At 49.0% G+C, this 19,485-nt stretch overlaps 1 protein-coding gene across 2 annotated transcripts in view; it reads left to right on the top strand.

The window, feature by feature from the left end:
* Positions 1 to 6,128: 6,128 nt before the first annotated feature.
* The window catches only part of EHD3 (EH domain containing 3), a 30,336-nt gene continuing 16,979 nt past the window's right edge, over positions 6,129 to 19,485 (top strand). The window contains exons 1-2 of one of the 2 annotated variants that reach the window (XM_007191376.3): positions 6,129 to 6,939; positions 16,848 to 17,024. In XM_007191376.3, coding sequence (XP_007191438.1) covers positions 6,713 to 6,939; positions 16,848 to 17,024 — 404 coding nt within the window. In that variant the 5' untranslated portion in view covers positions 6,129 to 6,712. The remainder of the gene's footprint in view (positions 6,940 to 16,847; positions 17,025 to 19,485) is intronic. The other variant, XM_007191375.3, reaches the window with a different exon arrangement.

Raw genomic sequence — 19,485 nt, 5'->3', positions numbered from 1 at the left:
AAAAATAAATAAACAGCCAAGTACTCATATTCAGGGTTAAGAAATAAAGCACTGAGAATATATAGTTGAAGCCACCTGTGTCCCCAGCCCCAATTTCACTTCCGTCCTTAGTCCCCAGAGGACATTGTTTTCCAGATAGTTTTCTATTCCCTTACTTAAAAACTTCTGAGCATCGTGAACAACAGGGAGTGTTTTTTGCATAATTTAAAACTTTAGAGAAGTGGTATTTATTATGCTTTGCATCACAGCCTACCTCGGGCTTTATTTACCCAGCACTGTGTTTTGGCATCAGATCCAGTGTCCTCATTTTCACGTTTGTATAGTACTATTTTATTATATGAAATTAATTTTGTTATATGAACATGGCACAATTTATCCACTTTCTTGGTGAAGAAAATTTCATTGTTTATAATATTTTGCTGTTACAAACAATGTTGCCCTCAACATACTTATCTCCCCATGCACCTGCACGTGGGCAAGAGTCTCTCTAGATAACAAGTAGGCGTGGGATTGCACGGTAGATGGAGGACACGCACACCTTGAGCTTTGCCAGGTAATGTCAAATTGTTTCCTAAGGCGTTTATGACAATCTACACATCCACCGGTGATGAGTGAGAGTTCCCATTGCACCACATTCTCACCACCACTTGTTATCAACCAATGTTTTTCTTTTTGGCCATTTTGGTGGGTGTGAAGTTCTATCTAATTGTGATTTGGCATTTCTCTAACTACTGAAGAGGTTCAACATTTTTTCTTGCATTTATAGGGTAGAAGTCATGTAGCCTCTTTTGGAAAAGGAATGTCTTTTGCTAATATATTTTTTTCTGTTGGAATGTTTGTCTTTTTCTTACAGATGTGCAGGCATTAATTATATATTTTGGACGCTCTTTGTTTGGTTTTATGTATTGCAAATATCTTTTCACTCTCTTTTGTATCTCCAGTTGAATAACAGTGACTTAGGTTTACTATTGCCAAATGTATTTCATTTGCCATTTGTTCTTTTGGTGTCTTATTGAAGGAATTCTTCCTGACCTTGTTGTAATATATATATGCATTCTCTGTTACAACTTCTGTATATATCAGGTTTCCACATTTCCTGACTATTTTACTGGGTCACTGTTCTCTTGATCTATCTCTATGCTAAAACCTCACCACCTTAACCACTGCAACTTGATAATGACTTCTACTATGGCAAGTTCCCTTCACCTAGTTGTTGCTCTTGCTCTTGATATTGTCTTCTTTCTCTCCTCCTTCTCCCTCCCTCCTCCTTCTTATCCTCCTGTGCCTTACTCTCTTTTTCTTTCTTCTTCTGGGATACCTTAGCTACTCTTGGACTATTTATTGTTCTACATACATTTTGGAATCACCGTGTTAATTTCCATGGAAAACCCCATTCAGATTTTAATTTAAATTCTATCTATTATTGAATCTGGCAATTAAGCTATAAAGAATTCACATCTTTGTGACATGAAATCTCTCCATAATTGAACATGGTATGTCTCTCCCACTTATTTAGAACTTCTTTAATGTCTTGCTATTAAGTTTTATTACTTTTCATCTAAAGGTCTGTACATCTTTTGTCAGATTTATCCCTATGTTTTTTACTCTTTGTAAATGATTTATTTTTTAAAAAATTCTCTCTTGTAACTGGTTATTGTTAGTGTGTAGACATGCTGCATCATTACTTGGTTCCTTTTTTTAAAAGATAGATTTCCCAACTCTTCATGACTGAGAGCTAGAGTTAGATGTGTCAACATGCACTCGGTAAGTTAGATATTCAGGGCTGACATTTAGTTGTACACAATACCATGGCTGTACTAATTACTAAAATATTGAAATATTTCCACAAAGGAACTCCTGACTTCCCCACCAGCACCCTGGCCATCCTGGCCTCTCCCCGTCAACAGACCCAGACCTTCCCAACTTCCAGACACTACTAATGAGGTTTAACATCTTTTCTTATATTTTTAGGACATGCTTGTAGCCTCTTTTATAAAAGGAATTTTTGTGTCTTTTGCTAATTTTTTTCTATTGGAATTTTTTCCTTATTAACATACAGGCATTAATTATATATTTTGGATGCTCTTTTGTGGGTTTTATTATTGTAATATCCTTCACTGTCTTTTGTATCTCTACAAAAAAGGGCCTTAGGCCCTGCTTCGCTGAGAAGACAGACGTCTGTTCTGATTGCTCCATTCCCATGCCATGTGAGCTGTTAAATATTTTGAAAGTTGCCTCTTATGCTCATATGCCAGTGCTAACTTAACACCGAGGGTGAAATATTAATCTGAGTGGTTTCTCAACCAGGGGTGCTGAGAGCTCAGAAAGAGGCGATCTGCTCTGGGGTTCAAGTAGGGAGTCAGGAGATCTGAGCTGTAGCCAAGGAGATTGGAGCCAGCACCCACCTCTGACAATCCCCACTCGAAACCCTGCAGCTCACCACGCTCCTCCCCTTGGAGTTCCCATGGGCACCTCGACCACATGTTTCAGACTTTAAATGCTAAGTCTGCTCTCTTCCCGACTCCTCTAATTGGTGGAACAGTGTCTCCAACCATCTTGTCCCCTACAGTAGAAAATTCAGAATTATCCTAGACTCCATCTTACCCTTATTATTGCTTACCAAGATCTGTCAATTCTATGTCATTAAAAAAGAAAAAAATCTCTTGAATATGACTTTTTCCCAGCCTGATTACCCCAACTCCTACATTTTTGAATAGTTTCCTAATCAGTCTCTTGGCCTCCAGCCTCTTTTGCTTCTCCAGCCCCACCCCTGCACTGCTACCAGCATTAGCAGTCCCACCTGGCCCATTAGCCTACTCTGTTTCCTCATCTGTGGAGGGAGTATATGGGAGCCATCTGCCTTGGCAGGAGAGAGTATTTTGTCACTGATGCTGATGAGAATGGTGCGAATATAAAGCAGATTGACTTTGAGTTGGTTTTATTATTGTGTTTAAATTCCCTATAGACAAATACACCCCTTTTTGCCTACACCTGGCCAGCTGTCATCCTCTTCTCCTTGGCATGACACTGGAGACATGATCTGCCTCATAGAGTTGCTGTGAAGGTTAAATGAAACAATACTCGCTGGGAACTTAGCCCAGGCCTCTGCACATGGTGAGTGCTCAGTCAATGTTAACAGTTATTAGCAATAACATTATTATTGGTTCCTTATCTCCTCCATGATTCCTGTTTCTGCAAAACCCTTTGTGCCTGGCCTCAGTCACTCCCTTCCACCCTCCTGAACCCAATACTCTAGGTAGCAAACTGTATTCTCTGCCTTCACCACACCAAGTTTTTCCATGTTCCCCAGCCTTTGCAAGTGCCCTTTACTCAGCTTGGAATGTCCTCCTTCTTCTCTGTAGTTTTGTCATTTAAGATCCAGCTCATAATCAATGAATTTGGTAAAGTAGCAGGATACAAAATTAATGCACAGAAATCTCTTGCATTCCTATACACTAATGATGAAAAATCTGAAAGTGAAATTAAGAAAACATTCCCGTTTACCATTGCAACAAAAAGAATAAAATATCTAGGAATAAACCTACCTAAGGAGACAAAAGACCTGTATGCAGAAAATTATAAGACACTGATGAAAGAAATTAAAGATGATACAAATAGATGGAGAGATATACCATGTTCTTGGATTGGAAGAATCAACAATGTGAAAATGACTCTACTACCCAAAGCAATCTACAGATTCAATGCAATCCCTATCAAACTACCACTGGCATTTTTCACAGAACTAGAACAAAAAATTTCACAATTTGTATGGAAACACAAAAGACCCCGAATAGCCAAAGCAATCTTGAGAACGAAAAATGGAGCTGGGGGAATCAGGCTCCCTGACTTCAGACTATACTACAAAGCTACAGTAATCAAGACAGTATGGTACTGGCACAAAAACAGAAACATAGATCAATGGAACAGGATAGAAAGCCCAGAGATAAACCCACGCACATATGGTCACCTTATCTTTGGTAAAGGAGGCAAGCATATACAGTGGAGAAAAGACAGCCTCTTCAATAAGTGGTGCTGGGAAAACTGGACAGGTACATGTAAAAGTATGAAATTAGAACACTCCCTAACACCATACACAAAAATAAACTCAAAATGGATTAAAGATCTAAATGTAAGGCCAGACACTATCAAATTCTTAGAGGAAAACATAGGCAGAACACTCTATGACATAAATCACAGCAAGATCCTTTTTGACCCAGCTCCTAGAGAAGTGGAAATAAAAACAAAAATAAACAAATGGGACCTAATGAAACTTAAAAGCTTTTGCACAGCAAAGGAAACCATAAACAAGACCAAAAGACAACCCTCAGAATGGGAGAAAATATTTGCAAATGAAGCAACTGACAAAGGATTAATCTCCAAGATTTACAAGCAGCTCATGCAGCTCAATAACAAAAAAACAAACAACCCAATCCAAAAATGGGCAGAAGACCTAAATAGACATTTCTCCAAAGAAGATATACAGATTGCCAACAAACACATGAAAGAATGCTCAACATCATTAATCATTAGAGAAATGCAAATCAAAACTACAATGAGATATCATCTCACACCAGTCAGAATGGCCATCATCAAAAAATCTAGAAACAATAAATGCTGGAGAGGGTGTGGAGAAAAGGGAACACTCTTGCACTGTTGGTGGGAATGTAAATTGATACAGCCACTATGGAGAACAGTATGGAGGTTCCTTAAAAAACTACAAATAGAACTACCATACGACCCAGCAATCCCACTACTGGGCATATACTCTGAGAAAACCATAATTGAAAAAGAGTCATGTACCGAAATGTTCATTGCAGCTCTATTTACAATAGCCAGGACATGGAAGCAACCTAAGTGTCCATCATCGGATGAATGGATAAAGAAGATGTGGCACATATATACAATGGAATATTACTCAGCCATAAAAAGAAACGAAATGGAGTTATTTGTAGTGAGGTGGATGGAGTTAGAGTCTGTCATACAGAGTGAAGTAAGTCAGAAAGAGAAAAACAAATACCGTATGCTAACACATATATATGGAATCTAAGGGAAAAAAAAAGGTCATGAAGAACCTAGTGGTAAGACGGGAATAAAGACACAGACCTACTAGAGAATGGACTTGAGGATATGGGGAGGGGGAAGGGTAAGATGTGACAAAGTGAGAGAGTGGCATGGACATATATACACTACCAAACGTAAAATAGATAGCTAGTGGGAAGCAGCCGCATAGCACAGGGAGATCAGCTCGGTGCTTTGTGACCACCTAGAGGGGTGGGATAGGGAGGGTGGGATGTATGGAGACACAAGAGGGAAGAGATATGGGGATATATGTATATGTATAGCTGATTCACTTTGTTATAAAGCAGAAACTAACACACCATTGTAAAGCAATTATACTCCAATAAAGATGTTAAAAAAAAAAAAAAGATCCAGCTCACAGTCATGCTTTCTGTGACATCTCCCTCATATTATCCAGGCAAAAAGAATGCCTCATCCTGCTGTGCACCCAGGGCCCTCTGCTCCTATCTCCTCTTTAAGGCCGGCCTGGGCTGGAGCTCCTGGAAGGGAGAGACTGTATGTGCTCATCTTGGTGATCAAGTTTGTAACCACAGTCACCAAAATTGTGCCATAATACCGGTTCAATACTTGTGGAGGTTTTGCTTGTTTTGTTTGGTTTTACTGGACGGAATGAACAAATGAATGAATGAATGAAAATGGTTTTGACTTCATCCTAGACCTAGCAAAAAGTTTGGGTAGTGACAGTTTTGGTCATTCGGGGCAAGCTGATATTGGGCTCTTCTTTCCATGCCCCAAGAAAAATATTCCCAAGTAATAGAGAACCTGTCATCCTAAGGAATTGAACTCAGCAACTAAAGGAAAGACTATATCTAAGAGCAAGGAGAGCGTGAAGCAGGTCAACTCTGTCTTCGCAGCTGTCCCTGAGAGGGCGCTGTTCCCAAATCAAACCTCCAGTGGCCGGGAATGAAATACCAGACCGTTCCCGCCGGGCTCAGCATCCCTCCCTTTCCAGGCAGCAAGCGGTCGCGGGTCCCTAGTGGGGCGACTGCCCATAAACATGGCGGCGCCCTGCTCAGCTTCTCCCCGCCGGGGCCGCAGGGCCACGCCAGCCTTGCCAGTACTCGGGGACTTCCTCCGCGAGCCGGCTTCCTGCACGGCTGGCATTAAAACAGGCGCCTGGGGCTGCGGGCTGCGGCTGCAGATGCTGAGCTGTCCGCTGGGTGGGCAGCGCCCCCTCCTCCCCTGAGCCTCCCAGGCGGGCGGGAGCAGAGCCAAAGCATCTCTAAACTGCACCCGAACCAAAGCGGGAGAGAGCTGGGGGAGACCGGGGACCCCGGCATCTGACATTTTAATTGCAGGTTTGACTTTTTTCCCAAGATCGCAGCCCTCCCGCCCAGCCCAGATATTTTATCTCCCTCTGGCCTTGGTTGCTGGATGAAGCCGGGCCTGGGCTTGGTCCCAGGAGCAGGGGAAGAGCGCGTTCGCGGCCCCGCGCAGTCGCCCCAGGGACCCCCGAGCCCTGCGCCCCGGCCATGGTGTGGCTGAGCCCCGCGCTCCGGTGAGGCGGCGGCGCAGCTGCGAGCCCGGCGGACCCGCCCTGCAGGACGCCTTCCCCAAGGAACGGGGGTCGCCGGACTCCGCGCCCTCCTGCTGGGACTGCGCACCGGGCCCGAGAGGGAGAGCGGTGGCCGCGATGTTCAGCTGGCTGCGTTCCGATGACCGCCGCAGGAAGGACCCCGAGGTCTTCCAGACGGTGAGCGAGGGTCTCAAGAAACTCTACAGGACCAAGCTGCTGCCCCTGGAAGAGCACTACCGCTTCCACGAGTTTCACTCCCCCGCCCTGGAGGATGCTGATTTCGACAACAAGCCCATGGTCCTGCTGGTGGGCCAGTACTCCACCGGGAAGACCACCTTCATCAGGTGAGCCGGCCAGGGCCCCCGCAGCCCACCCAGCCGCCCAGCGCTTAGGCCCTCCGCTCACTCCCGATGTCCCCTCCTGCGTGGTGACAAGCGGGAAGTCTTCATTTGAAGGCTCTGAAGAAATCCTTGTGTGCGGGTATCCAAAGCTTACCCCACAATTTCATTGGATGGTCCCCTTCTCCATCCTACCTAGTGCCTCTCCATTGCACTTAGCCCTTGGCTTTGGTGGTCAGTCTGAAGTGTTAAAATTCAGAGCCATCCCTATTCTTCCCATTTTATGGACGGTGAAACTGAAACCTAGGAAGCCCAAGTGAGAAAGCTCCTGGTCGCAAGAGTACCTTAGGCTGGTGGGGTTGTCTTACCCCCTCTCCTTGTAGGGACATACCCTTGATGGGCAGGACCACTTCCCTTGCCTTCTAAAGGCTTCAGCCACTCATATGAGGTCTTTACAGTTGCAGCTGAGGAGGTGGGCTTGGGAGCCTGTGGCCCTCTGTCTGGTAGTTCCACTTGCCCTTCTTTTATCCGTTTCCTTCACTGAGCAGAGCTCCTACAGATATCTCTTGGAGACTGGCGACAAGCAGTGTCCAGAAGCAGAATGCTTTTTTCTTTTCCATTGATCTTAATGGCTCAGTAATCATATTAAAGTCTTTTGGAGGTGGAAGGGATATTGGCCATGGTCTCATCCAGCCCCTTGACTTGGCAGGTGAGGTAACTGAAGCATAGAGAGGTTAAATACATTGTTCAGAGCCATATAACAGGGTGGGAGGCTGACCTGGGATGCAGGTCCTGGATGCATGGGAGGAGATGGTTGGCTAAATGCCTGTAACTCTGAGGGTGAGTCATCCATCCCCTTGAATTACAGAATCCCTGGGCTGGAGGGATCCTCAGGAAGTCAGCTTGTCCACCCTGCGTTCAGAGAGGTCCATATATTGTCCACCAGAGTGATAAGGACCTTTCCTATCTTTAGAAGACAGGCTTCTCTCCAGTCCTCAGTCCACACAGCCTTCAAGACCAGGCCATCTTCCTTGGCCTCATTCACAGCCCTGCAAGCTGTCGAGGGTGCTCGTGGCCCTCTGTGTTGAGAGTCAGGCTCGTACAGAGTGGTGATGTGTGCTGTGCCCACCGCCCCCAGAGTCAATGGTGCTCATCTCCTGTGGAAGGTGTCAAAGCAGGGGTGCTCTTGTTTCCATTCATTGACCAAGCACCTGCAACATGCAAAACACTGTGCTTTGTTTGGCGAGGAAAGCAGAAAAGTTCACAGTCTGGTTCCTGATTTTCTAGATTCAAATTTTCCCTAGCTCTAAGCTTTTAACACAAGCCTTTTGGAAGCAGGGCATGTACCATACTAACATGTCATGTCTGAATGGAACACCAGATGAGTTTTTCCTTGTGGGGTGGACAGCCTTGGACTCAGCAGCTTTGAGAGGCTGAGTGATTTCTGAAGTTGGGTACCCAGGGGGAATATTGGCTTTTGGATATCTTATATTGTTAGAACTACAAGGGCCCTTAATGATGAATCTAATTCTTTGCTTCTTAACTTTTCAAAAGGTCAGTACCTCCTTTGAAAATCTGATGAAATATGTGGACCCATCTTTAGAAAAATGCACATACATCCCAAATTTACATATAATTTGGGGGGTCCAAGGGCTGCCTTGGCCCTTAGGGCAAGAACCCCTGATCTAATCCATCTCCCTTATTTTGTTAAACACCCATTGCTGCCAAAGGCACTTCAGAGCTACCTGGGTTCTGTTCACGGTTTCCTTTGTAACACGCATCCTCCGCCTGGCCCGGTTTATGCCCCATGGGAAGCACAGGCCTTTTACAGGTGGCTCCTGCCCTTGCACAGCCTTCTGCAGCCCTCTGGACACACCTTGGTTATAATTCGTAGTACGTTATTTAGAGCTTCTCCTTCCTGTAGCACCAGCACTTACTACTGTGCCTTAGCTCCCTGGGGCCTTGCCTGGGGTCTCAGCTACAGGATCTCCCAGTAGAGGTTTGCAGAATGGGAGGGGAGATGGGGAGAAGCTAGCGTCCCTGAGGGCAGGATCCTGAAGCAGCAGACGTGCCTCTTGTCTGAGACACTGTCCTGGCTTTGCCTGAGTCATGCTCGCTGTTAACTGGGTCTAAGAAAGTGGCAGAGCCAAGTTGCCATAGATTACTCCTTATCTGAGGGAGACTGGAAGGCCAGGAGAGGCAGATCCCTCCTCTCTCTTATCCTCCGAGTACAAGCGTTCTCCCTCCCCACTCATGTAAGTAACTGAATTTAGCTCGTGCATCAAACGCTGTCTCCCTTTGAGGGAGAGACTACCAGCAGGGGAGGAGGGGCTGCAGCACAGGGAAGCCCTCCAAAACCAAATTACATATTTTCCTTTCTTCTCATTAAATCCACTGAACAGCTATTTTTTTAAATTGGAAAATGCAGACAAGAATACATTTGAGGAAGAAGAAAAAAATGCCCCATCATCCCACGACTCGGGAAACCATTTTAAATATTTTATATATATATATATCTCTTTCCCAGTATTTTTAGCTATTTTATAACACAGTTGAGATCATGCCATAATGTAATTTTGTATGTGGATTTATTTCACTTATGGCATGAGCATTTTCCGGGTAAATTAAAAAAATCTTTGTAAGCATTATTTTTAAGAGCCACATGATATTTCACTGCATGTATATGCAGTTATTCATTTAACCAATCTACTTCTTTTGAATGTTTGAAGTTGTTTCTAATTTTATTTTTTGCTATTGTAGAATCACTCTGAATATCTCTGTGCATAATATTTTTCCACATATTAGACTGTTTTCTCAGAGATTCCCAGAAGTGAAATCACTAGGCCAAAGGTTGTACAGAGTTCTGGGGTTGTTTTTTTGTTTTGTTTTGGGTTTTTTTTTTTTTAACATTTTCTTACCTTTTAATCTTGGTATTAAGAGTCATATTTTTGAGTTGCTTTCCAAGAGGGTAGGCTCGTACAACACCCCTCCCCCAAAGCAAAGAAAGTTCCCCTTGGGGTAGCTAAATGCGCCTGGGTGCAGAGTACAGTCTGCCTTAGCAGCTACGCCCTCTCGCATCCCTGCTTCTTGCCTTGAACACAGCGATTCAGGTCTGTGTTCCGGCCTGAACCTGCGAGGGACCTTTCCCTCGGAAGCAGACTTGCCTCTTCATTCCCCGGCCCTTGGCCTTTTGCCACCTGAGTGTCCATCCACTTTCAGTTATATGTACTTGCCTCAGGGTCTATTTCTTGTCTCAGGAAGAACATACAGAAAAGGACATTCTTCTAACAACTAATTAATGTTCTATGACCTCTGCCTGAAATAACTTCCCTGGCCTAAGGCCCAGCAACCCAGGATAATAAACAATAAATTGGCCTGGTGGATTCTTCCTTCAACACAGGCTGCCTCTTCCAAGTACAGTAGCTCTGTGTCCTTCTGGCCTGACAGCCTTCCCTCCCTCCTCTGCTGTTTTTCTCCCTTCACTCTTCCTCCTGCTGGCCTGAAGCCTCAAGTCCCTCCTCTCTCTCACCGTTTGGCCCCCTGGTCGTGGAGGTGAATAACTGGCTGCCCCAGGGACTGCAAGGCCCAGTGTCCCCAGTGTCTGAGGGGCCGCAAGGGAGGCCTTGCTGGACCGCGGCGGCACTGGGTATGGGGCCCAGGGCTGCTGGAGCTAAGCTGCCTGGCGCTCCACAGGGAGATCTGAGCTGGTCTTGAGGATCGCCTGTGGCTCTTCTATAGCGTGACCCGGACTCTCAACTAAAAATGAGCACGTGGTGGGGTGGGCCAGTCGGGGGGGCTGCTCAGCCAGCCCTTTCGGCCTCCCCCACTTTTTCAGGGGGCTCTCTGCATCCTCCCCCCAAGGTGACGCAGCATTTGCCTGTGGTTGTACCCTCTCCCATCATCTCCCTGGCATCTCTCCTGCCCAGGCCTCATGGTGGCATCACCACCCAGGAAAGATGATTCTCTGGAAAGCTGAAGGGCTAGAGGAGGGGCCATCCTTCCATTCCAGGTAGACCCACTGACCTCTGCCAGGCCCATCCTGCCAGCCACGGCCCCTGCAAGTCCTCACTCCTGTCCCCCCTCTGAGGTCCATGGATATCCTTTTCCTGCCAGGGCTCTGATCCGCTGGTCCTTAAGTGGGACTAGGTGGAAATCCACCTGCCTCTTGCAAGGCTTGAGTGTTACTCAAGGGAGCAGAGGGCCTAGGGCAGAGACACTGGGTCCACCTGCCTGAGGTCCGGCTTAAGATCTGCCTTGAGAGCCAGGAGTGGAGGTCACTGGGAGAAGGACCTCTGGAGAAGGGCTCCATCCCACTCCCACTGACAGCAGAACGCAGCCACGGAAAGAACACGGGCGGCCCAGCAGAACCCAGGCTCCACCAGTTCCCAGCCAAGAGGCCATGTTAGGAAGGTCTGACCTTTCTGAGCCTCAGTGTCCTTGTCTCTAACATGCGAATAGTGACACCTCATAGGGTCACTCAGGCCAGCCTGTCGCAGGGGTGGGCAGACAAGGCAAGGCTAGTGGGAGGCTTGACAGTCTGGCCACCGGCGTCCTTTGTGCTGGGGTCACTTTGATCCCTGGTGGAGGCTGCTGCGCCCCAAGGACAGTGCAGCAGAGAGCTGACTCAGACCTCAACTCAGCCACTGAGTCCCCCACCTCCTGCCTCACTGTGTGTCCGTGGAGTGACTTACGGTATCCCTGGAACCCCAAGAGGCTGACAGGACAAGCATTATTGTCTTGACCCCATTTTAAAGCTGAGGTGCACAAGGCTTAGAGAAATCAAAGATACAGATATATATGGGAATTCCCTGGTGGTCCAGTGGTTAGGACTCCTCGCTTCCACTGCAGGGGGCACGGGTTCGATTGCCGGTCAGGGAACTAAGATCCCACACGCCACATGGTGCGGCCAAAAACACAGAAACAAAACAAACCGAGATACAGATATATAACACGAATAACCTATAACACGGGCAGAAAGTGATACGTGCCTTCTGCGTCTACCTGAAGATATGCAAATTAAGAGCTATGTGGATTTTCACAGAGGCGGCTAGGGCCCTGGATTTGGAGTCCAGGTAGAAATGCGCTGAGTTCTTACAGGCAGTGATGAGACATTTGTTTTCTCTAATTATTGTCTCTGCCAATGTGGGCGCATGTCTGATGTAGCCTTTGCTTTTCCCAAACTCAAGTATGTCATCTCAAAACCTTCACGCTAACCCTCTGAGCTAGTTAGAAACCCAGGATTAGCCCTGCTCTATAAACTGGGGAAACTGAGGCAGTGGGCTCTTGAGGGACTTGTCCAAGGTCATATCTGTGATGAAGCAGACACCCACCGAGGCGCATTCCCTAACTGAGCCAAGGCAGAGGGTCCAGCCAGCCCAAGGCCTCTGGTGGCACTTCCTGTGGCCCCGGGCCCTCTGTTCTTCGCCCTGGATGCTGCCCAAGCAGTGGGGAGGTTTGGTCCCGCTATTGCAGAGATGGGTACACTGGAGGCTGGGTTAAGATTCTTGGCTCCACGCCTTACCCTGGGTGCTTAGGTCACCAGTAATGCGAGCCACATGCTTAGACTGCCAGCCAAGCAGGACACCAAAAGATGAGGGAAATGTTAGGAAAGAGTTTGCTTAAGAAAAATATGAAGAAAAGTAGGCCTCATGGGTAAAATCTGAATTGCGTTGGACTTCCCTATACCCATTTTATGGTTTAGTATTTATCTTACATTGGATAGCAAAGAGGGGGGACCCAAAACTTTTCAGCTCTTTGGGCCTCTAAATATTTGTATTTGGCCCTGAACTCGGGCAGACTCCATCTCAACTTGCTCACCTGCAAAACTGAAATAATTCAGCCATCCCACAGTGCTTCTAGGACCGATTAAGTGGAATAATTCAGGGAAAGGTCGCCACCGGCCTTACAGCGGGTGCTCAGCCTGTCGGCCCCGCCTTATTCTCTTGCTTCCCCGTCTCAGCTGCTCCCACCCAGGCTTGAATTAACTTTTCTTTTTTTACACTGCCTTGGGAATGTTTTTGCCTGGCAACAGAGGCCAGCTGTATCACTCCCCATAGAGAAGCAGCCATGATATTCCTCAATAGGTTTTCCTTTCTGGACACAGTGGTGGCTTTGTTAAGGGGGCACTTGGGGCTGCAGGCCATACCCAAATGTCCCTGAGAATTTACCCAGCCCTGGGTTCTCTGCTTGGCCTGACTGCATCCCTGGACTTGCTGTTGGCTTCACTGGACTCTGTATTTCTCCAGTCTCATGTGTGGTCGGCAAACCTGGGGTCATGTGGGTTTAGCCGAGGAGGCAGGACAGCAGTTCCAGCCTCCAGGCCCTGGCTGGGCCGCCTGAGGCTGCGGTTCCAGAACGTCCCAGGAAGTGGCCCCCGCTATGCTGGAGCGCATCACCCTTTGCCTGCCAGCACAGTGCGTCTCAGGGATGAAATCTGAGCCGCCTGGGTCAGGAAGGTACTTCCTCACTGCTGCTTGGCAGTGTTCAGGCTGGGCATTTTCAAGGGTGCCTCAGGCTGTTTGCTTCCACCCCTGTCTATTTCAGCCGTCCCTGAAGCCTTTGATGATATCCACCACCCTCCTTCTGCCTCAGAATTCGCCCATGCCACACCCCCTGCCTGGGGCTTCTCACCCAGGCACCCACTGGGACTGGTGCTCCCTGCACATGGGCCAAGCATGGGTGGGGTTGCCAGATCATGGTGTTGATTCTCGTGAAACTGCTTCAAGTCCCAAGAATATCCTTTTAGATCCAGTGGGCCTGGGGCCTGCTTGGGTCACCTGATAGCAACAGCTTTTGCTGCCACGTCCCACCCACCGAGGCCGAAGTGTGAACCCCAAGGGCAGATGTTTATGGAGATGAGTAGTTCCTGGGTTTGTGGGCCCTGAAGCCTAACCTTGCCCCCAGGGCCAGCCTCCTGCCAAACCAGATTCTTTTGTGGCTTTCTTGCCCCACTTCTTCTAGTCCCAAGGGCGTGCTCAGCTCTTTTGCATTTCCTGATCAAGGAGATACCTCAGGCAGGAAGGGAGACAGCGAATGTAGTGGTTCGGAGCGTGAGTGTTAGATTCAAATCCTAGCTCTGCTGTTTACTGACTGCATAACCTGCAGCAAATAGTTTAACCTTTATCTTCTCTTCTGTAAAATGGGATGGTGATCTAGGTCCTAGGTACTGGTTTAGGTGCTTAAGGTCTGTAACTTATTTAACCCTCAGAACACCCGATGAGGTGGGTTCACCCATGAGGCCCATTTGATGATAAGGGTCATAGTGCTCACATCAGCAGAAACGTGACATGAAACGAGACAATTCACGGAAAGTCTAGAACAGTACCTTGCACATCACAGGTGCTTAATAAATCAGAACAATGATCTCCCATGTTACAGAGGAAAGTGCTGAGGTTTGCAGAGGTCGAGAACCCTTTGAAGGTTAGAGAAACCAGGTCTGCTGGCCCCGGGCCCTGAGGTTCCCTGTCTCTCGCCCGAAACCCTGAAGGAGGAGCGTCTGAGAAAGCATGAAGCGTCGTCCAAGTGCGGCTGTGGTGATTTTTCCTCATCACGATCCAGCTTTCAAAATGGTCCTCTGATGGGAGGAAATCCTGTCTTCACACCCAGAATGTGGGGCTGGGATCCTGGAGGGAGATGGGGGGCTTCCCAAGGCAACCTAAAACCCCCGGTGTAGGCGGGGTGGCCCTGGGCAGCGGCCCCTCCGCAGCAGCTCCCCTGCCAGCTCCTTGGGGAGGGAGCCCGTGGCAACCCGACTTGAACTGCCCTGGAAGCACAGAGTAAACTAACAGCTCAGGACACAGAGGGATGTCGATGAGCCGGAAGAAACCCCAGCCAGTGCCCCTGGCTGCCACGCGCTGGGCAGAGCAGACCCACCTTGGGGTGGCACAGGGTGGGCAGAGAGCATTTCCTCGGGGTAGAAGACAGTTGAAGAGAAAAGGATTTGGTGTTAGACTGATAAGGGTTTGGATTCCAGCTCCATCACATTAAAGAGTTAATAGTGAGCTAATAGGACGGCTGTACTGAGGAAACCCTTCAAAGCCTGGGTTTCCTCAGTACAGCCGTCCCTTGGTAGTATCCGCGGGACCTTGGTTCAAGGACCCCACCTCCCACGCAGATGCTCGAGTCCCGTATGTAAAATGGCACCGTAAGGCCGGCCCTCCGGATCCGCGGGTTCCACATTCTTGGATTCAACCACGGGTCCTCCGCGGTTGGCTGTATCCTCAGATGTGGAACCCGCGGATACGCAGAGCCCTACTGTACCTACCTATAGGGGTGCGGTGAAGCCAGAAAGAGATACGTTCTCAAAGTGATGAGTGCGATGTATGGCATGGACATGCTATTGAGCGTCAGTGGTGTTATCAGCATAATGACAGGGTCTAGAGCAGGTGTCAACCCCGGCTGCACATCAGAATCAACTGGGGAGTTCCTAAAAAGGACCGGTCGCCAGGACCCCGCCCTGAGCCGGCGGGTCAGAACCTCTGGGCTGGGCCCCGGCACCGTCATCTGGAGCTCCACGGTTGCTCCATGGGCAGCCAGCTGAGGACCGCTGGTCCTGGAGGTCTCAGGCTCTCTCCCCAGCCAGCAGCCTCTGACTTGCCATCTCTTCTCCTGAGGGCTCCTTGACTTTTCCCTCTGAGCGTGAACATTGGCCCGCAAGGTTTAGGGGGAGGGTCTTGGCACACGGTGCGGGCTCACCCAAGGGTCTGTGTTTGTTGGGCAACACACCCCTTAGCTCCTTGTCCATCATGACCCCTGGGACTCTTCTCTGACCAGTCCCAGCCCAGGGCAGTTCTGGGCTCCTCCGCCCGAAGTCCAGCTGTAAGCTGTTTGGGCTCAAAGCTGTTCTGAGCTCCTTCCAAAGGGCTTGGTTGCCTTTCCAGCCTGTTCTCTTCATTCTGTGGCTCACCATGTGTTCTAAAGGGAGCTGTGGAGAAGGGCAGTGGCCTTGGGCTCTCACTGCCCAGGCCTGGAGCAGAGCAAAGAGAGGCACCTGTCCCCTGGGGCTACAGCCTGGTACCTGTGCTAGAGGGTGGGACCAAAAGTCTAGGGTGGGGGCTTCCCTGGTGGCACAGTGGTTGAGAATCTGCCTGCTAATGCAGCGGACACGGGTTCGAGCCCTGGTCTGGGAAGATCCCACATGCCGCAGAGCGGCTGGGCCCGTGAGCCACAATTACTGAGCCTGCGCGTCTGGAGCCTGTTCTCCGCAACAAGAGAGGCCGTGACAGTGAGAGGCCCGCGCACCGTGATGAAGAGTGGCCCCCGCTTGCCACAACTGGAGAAAGCCCTAGCACAGAAACGAAGACCCAACATAGCAATCAATCAATCAATTAATCAATAAAAAAATAAATCTTAAAAAAAAAAAAAAAAAAAAGTCTAGGGTGGGATGGACATCCACTTGTCATAGTGTTCCTGTCACATAGTTTGTATTATGTACGAGCTGTTTTTACATTAAACGACTGACTAAGCAGATAAATAAATAAGGACCTATGAATGGTCAGCAGAGCCTATGGGTGATCTAATTCTAACCATGCCTGTGTGCAGGGACTTTGGCAGACTCCCTACAGCTGTGAAGTCTACAGTATTCTGTGTAGGAATTAGTTTCAAGCCATGCTTTATTTCTGAGCCCAAACCTTGCTCTTCCCCGCGCCCCCCGCCCCACACCCCCGGCACTGCTTCATGGAGGGAAAAAGAGAAGGACCAAGAAGGACAGATTTGTTATTTTAAGTTCAACTGAAATCCCACCTCCTCCCAACGGTCTTTGGACTCACCATCGGTGAAAATCTCTCCCTGCTGTGAAATCTCCTTGCTCCGGATCTGCCCCTCTGCCATGACTCACACTGTCTGCCTTGTGGTAGGCATGCGGTGTTGATCTGTGAATAGAATCCCTGCATCATGACTGTGTTCCCTTCTGCCAGGTACCTGCTGGAACAGGATTTCCCAGGCATGAGGATTGGGCCCGAGCCGACCACGGACTCCTTCATTGCGGTGATGCAGGGAGACGTGGAGGGCATCATCCCCGGGAATGCCCTGGTGGTGGATCCTAAGAAACCTTTTAGGAAACTGAACGCCTTTGGCAATGCCTTCTTGAACAGGTGAGTGCAGAGGGAACACACACAGGTCTTGGGGGCTCTCTTTTCTTCTTGGAGTATGAGAGGTGAAAGGGCGGGGCAGGGTCTTGGGAAACTGTGTACCTTTTCCAGACCTGGAATCTCTCTTGGTTGTCCCCTTCTTGCTGGGAATGAAACCACCATTGATTAGGGATGCAGGAGCTGCAAATACTGAGCTGATTTCTCCCGATCAAGTTGGGGGAAGGGTTCAACTAGTTAAATCACATTTCTCTAATGTGTACCTCCCTCCAGTAAAAGCAGAGAGGGCTGCTCTGTGTAGTTCCCAGCTTTTGCCTAAACTACGGAAGGGCTTTGCATCCAACTGGAAGGAGACAAGGGAAGGTTCCTCTCTGTGCCTAGATATTGTTTTTACTTGGTGGCAGGAGCCCTGGACGTAAGGTAGAAGCCCTGGCTTTGAGCACTGACCCTCCTACTAAACTCACTCTGTGGGCTTCCCTGGTGGCGCAGTGGTTGAGAATCTGCCTGCCAATGCAGGGGATGTGGGTTCGAGCCCTGGTCTGGGAAGATTCCACATGCCGCGGAGCGGCTGGGCCCGTGAGCCACAATTACTGAGCCTGCGCGTCTGGAGCCTGTGCTCCGCAACAAGAGAGGCTGCAATAGTGAGAAGCCCGCGCACCGCGATGAAGAGTGGCCCCCGCTTGCCGCAACTAGAGGAAGCCCTCGCACAGAAACGAAGACCCAACACAGCCATAAATAAATAAATAAATAATTAAAAAAAAAAAAAAAGAATTAAACTCACTCTGTGACCTTGGACAAGTCACCTCCCCTGGGACAAGTCAGCCTGCAGACACCAGGGCCATTGGGTCAATTTGAGTGGAGGAAGCTCTAGAGACTGCTTGGCAAGCTGACCCAGGCCTTCCCATTATTCTGCTTAACTAGAATGCAGGCTGATCCCCTGGTCACGCTTGTTATGTAGATCCACACCACAATGTTGCATCTGTATTGCATTTAAAATTTTTTAAACTACTTTCTCTAACTGAAGGCATTTAGAGTAAAGGTAAAGACTATGGGCTTTGGCTTCAGACGGACTTGGGTTCAAATCCTGCCAAATAGCACCACAATCTCAGACAGGTTACCTGACCGGTCTGTGTCTCACTTTTCTCATCTGTAAAATAGGATAATAGTAATGTCCTCCTCCAAGGCAAGAGGACTTGGCGGAAAAGTTGGCATTTGAACCGGATGTTCAATCATGAGTGAAATCACACTGAAAGGGTTAAAAAAAAAAAAAAGGACATTCCAGGCAGAGAAAACTGAAAATATATATATATACACGCAAACACATACACACAGAGGACTGAGAGAATGTGGCTTAATTCAGGAACAGTACGACATACATAGATAGCACTGCATACGTAGATGGCGCCGTAAGGTTCGTGCTTCTCTACAGGAGCGCGCGACAGCTGGGTGACAGATGTGTAGATTAACTGTTGGCCGGGGATCTGTCAGGCACATCCATTGGAGGGATAACAGGATTGGGGCGGGGCTGGGGTGGGAGGGGGCCCTCCATGTGCCACCAGCCTCACTGCAGCCGCACACCCACAGGGAGGCTACACCCCGGACGCCTGCTGCCCCGTGATCCCATTTCGCGGCCCTTGACATCTCCCCTCCCCTTCTCTGTGAGTGTTCCAAGCCTTCTCCAGACACCTCAGCCTCCTCTCTCTGCAGATGACCTTGCTTCCTATTCTAGAGAAGATGGAAGCCCATATCCATGGGTTCCCTGTAGTTGGTTTGTTTTAAACTGTCCGTAAAGGGAGTTCGCTTGCATCAGTCCCATCCCGTCCCCCCAACCCCGCCCCTGCCGTCCACGCAGCCTGCAGAGAGCTGAGTCCTCTCTTTTCCCCTCAGGTCTGCGCCCCTGCGCCCCCGACCCGTGCATCCGGCCATCTGCCCAGGGATGGCTCTGTCAGTTACTCTTTCTGACAGCTCCCCCCGTCCCTTGGCTCCTTCTCCGCCTGGAACTATCTATCTGCTCTTGCAAGCCCTGCAGCAGGCCCTACTAGCCCTTACCGCCTCGCTTTCCTCTCACAGCCAAGTTTCAGGGCTTCACCTCCTCACTTCTTCCTGTCCCCCAACCTGTGGAACATGGCCTCACCCCGTCACAGCTGCCCGTGTGAAGGTCATCTGCGACCTCTCAGTGACAAGCGGTGAGCACTTTCCGTCCTCACTTTACCCCATCTCTCTTGGGTATTGGTTTCTCTCAACCAGCAGCCCCTCTCAGCTCCTTGGCCCTCCTCCTGCCTCCCTAGCAGACCCTGGTCCCCTTGGTCTCTGGCTCCTATGACCTGGTGGCATCCTCAGCCCCCTGTCCTTCTCACTCCAGGCACCCAGCCTGGGTGATACCTCACCCGCAGCCCTGGCCCCAAACACCAGCCGCCCCATGTACACGACCTTCTGGTCACCAAGTGACAGCAGCCCCGCTCAAGGT

The sequence above is a fragment of the Balaenoptera acutorostrata genome, chromosome 12, assembly GCF_949987535.1.
Source record: "Balaenoptera acutorostrata chromosome 12, mBalAcu1.1, whole genome shotgun sequence".
NCBI classification, from domain to species: domain Eukaryota; kingdom Metazoa; phylum Chordata; class Mammalia; order Artiodactyla; family Balaenopteridae; genus Balaenoptera; species Balaenoptera acutorostrata.
Note: the sequence above shows the minus strand (reverse complement) of the source record. Positions and strands in the feature narration are given on the sequence as shown.